At 57.5% G+C, this 2,741-nt stretch overlaps 1 protein-coding gene across 1 annotated transcript in view; it reads right to left on the bottom strand.

Annotated features, from left to right (window-relative positions):
• LCN6 (lipocalin 6) overlaps positions 1–2,741 on the bottom strand; it is a 13,481-nt gene that overhangs the window by 9,041 nt on the left and 1,699 nt on the right. The window contains exons 3-6 of the mRNA XM_006863802.1: positions 2,642–2,712; positions 2,256–2,366; positions 1,733–1,834; positions 1,354–1,407 (exon numbers count right to left, since the gene is read on the bottom strand). Of these exons, the coding sequence (XP_006863864.1) occupies positions 1,354–1,407; positions 1,733–1,834; positions 2,256–2,366; positions 2,642–2,712 (338 nt within the window). The remainder of the gene's footprint in view (positions 1–1,353; positions 1,408–1,732; positions 1,835–2,255; positions 2,367–2,641; positions 2,713–2,741) is intronic.

The following is a 2,741-nucleotide window of genomic DNA, read 5'->3' as shown; positions in this document are numbered from 1 at the left end:
CCCCAACTGAATCATTTTCAGCTTGTCTAGAGAGGTCTGGTGAAAGGAGATGGGGAGAAAATTATTATGATTCAATAGTGAGTCATTGTTATCATGACTAACTGCAATTGTCACAACTGTAAAGGTAGAAGTTTTATAACAAAAAGGAGAGGAGTCATTAATCTCACAGTCCAGGAACAGAGGACCCCTAGGACCATAAAAGGAGAAGGGCACAAGAGGAATGTGGGACCCTATCCAGAGAGGCAGCGACACCACAGATGGAGACAGAGATGACGTGGACAGAGGAAGCAGCTGTGTGCTGTGTGTGTGCACTGTGTGCATGTATGTTGTGTGTATGGGTGCACTGTGTGTATGTGTGTGCATGGTGCACTGTGTGCTGTGTGTGTGTGCACTTGGGGGAACTGTGTGCATGTATGTTGTGTGCATGGGTGCACTGTGTGTATGTGTGTGCATGGTGCACTGTGTGCTCTGTGTGTGTGTGCACTCGGGGGTGCTGTGTGCATGTATGTTGTGTGCATGTGCACGGATGCACTGTGTGTGTCTGTGTGTGCACAGGTGCACTGTGTGTGTGGGCGCACATTCCTTGTCAGGGGTTGGCAATCTTTTCTTTTCTTTTTGACTCCCCACTTTTCCTTTCCCTGGCCCCTGATGGGTGGGGTCTAGACTAGATTGTGTGTGCGTGTTTGTGGGTGCGTGTAGGCATGTGTTACATGTGTGTACACATGTTGTGCACATGTGTTCGTGTCCAGCCTGGGCAGGAACTTCCTGAAAACAGACCAGACAGGATCTGGGAGCCCTGCACACCAAGACTCTCCATGTCACAACAGCCAGGGCCTCTGTCCAGAGAGAGTCACTTCCTGGAGACTCGGGGTACTCCTCCACTCCACCTGGCTGGACCAGAACTTACCTGCTGCCGTCCCACCTTAGGTAATCCCTTCATGCCATGGTCCCAACCACAGCCCAAACCATGCCCATCCTGTCCCATGGGGCCTCCTTCTCACAGATCTGACCACCACAATGGGCTGCTGCCACCCACCACCCAGTCCAGCCCTCCACGTCATAGCCAGAGTAAGGGCGTCCCCAAACCAGAGGGAACAAGGCACACAGTGTAGATGAGCCTTCTTGTTGGAAACTGCTGTCCCCCTCCTGTGACCTCTCCTCACCATGCTGACCACTGCCCTCAAACACTGCCCCACACACAGTGGAAAGGCTTTGGAGGGGGTTAGCAATGATTTATTCTGATCCAGCATGAGAGTCCATAGGAGCTGCAAGCCTCGAAGGTCACTGCAAACCAAGGAGTATTGAGAGCCCCAGGGTCATCCTCCCTCCCCCCACACCTGCCCTCAGCCCCACCTGAGCCAGGCCCCCAGGGGCAGCTCACCTGTAGAACCTTGTGGGCACAGGTGACTGGAAGGGGAAAGACGAACTATGAGGACCAGCAGGACCCCTCACCCCTCCAGCCCCCAGGACAGGCTGCTGCCCTGCCATCTAGCACACACAGGACCCTCTGGGACCCTGGTCAGCAGGACCTGCTGGGCCTGCAGCCTCAGCTGAGATGAAGCTGCCCTGTGGCCTCGCTGTGGGCAGAAGTGGCTTGCTCCTGGAGTATGTCCTCAACTCTGCCAGACTCGCTGGGACCAGGGGACCCACGGAGACAACCCACATCTGCATTGCCCTGGGCCCAGGGGACGCCTAAGTGCTCCCCTCCCCCACAGGCTGCCCCGGCTCTCACAGTCCTCCTGCAGCTTGGCCTGCTGCTGGGCCAGGTAGCCCAGGTCCCTGCTCCACTTGGAGAAGAGCTTGGTGGCCTCTGGACTGGCCACCTTGGTCCGACCTGTGGGGTAAGAGGAACAGGAAGGAGGCAGAGGGTCTGAGCACCAGGCATGCCTCCCTCTGCCTCCTTGCCCTCCACCAGGTGTGTGACAAAGACAGGGGTGAGACAATGAGGAAAGACAGACAACCGGAGAAGAGAGCAGGGGCCATCCCCCTGGGGGACAGCAGGGGCAGCATTTGCCATCAGACCTGTCCCCACAGCCAGCCATCTCTGGCGGCTCCCACAGACAGCTAAGCCCAGGGTCCAGGGGACCCCACACCCTGGGACGGTGAACCCCAGACCCTCTCCCTGGGTCCCTCTGAGCTCCAGGCACAGCAGAGTTCAGCTGGTCCAACACTGTGTCAGGGACCATGTGCCCTGGGCCTTGGACACCCTAGACAGGGCCCTGTAGGTCCTTTGGACCTGTCCATCAGCTCCTCACTGTACAATTCCACGGTGTTGAAGGTCTCATCCCCAAATTCCAACTGCGTGAAGACAATGGCGTAGTCCTTGAAGTTTGTACCCAGTACCCGGTACTCCAGCACCCCCAGGGCTGAAACCAAGTGCACTGCTGGGACCGGACCCCCGGCTCCTGACCCCACCCCCACTGTTCATACCCTGAGAGCTAAACAAACAGACTGAGGAGTGCCTTCCCATGCGGAGCCGGCAGACGCTTTCAGGACCCCAGGCCTCCACACAGTGGTGGGGAGACCCCTCAGCACCAGTCCGGCTCCCGGGTACCCTCAGGACTAGCACCAAATCCCTGACAGTCAGGTTTCCCACACTGGCCCCACCTGGGGATAGGGCATGTCCTGGCGGCACACTCACAAGGATTCTCAAACACCCATCCGGAGCCTTGCTTCAGCAACTCCACCACAGTCAGGCTGCACCCTTCCTGCCTGTGGGGAAAAGGGCCTGTCTTGGACTC

Source organism: Chrysochloris asiatica, unplaced genomic scaffold, assembly GCF_000296735.1.
Source record: "Chrysochloris asiatica unplaced genomic scaffold, ChrAsi1.0 scaffold00056, whole genome shotgun sequence".
Lineage (NCBI taxonomy): Eukaryota > Metazoa > Chordata > Mammalia > Afrosoricida > Chrysochloridae > Chrysochloris > Chrysochloris asiatica.
This window is presented reverse-complemented; position numbering and strand designations above follow the sequence as displayed.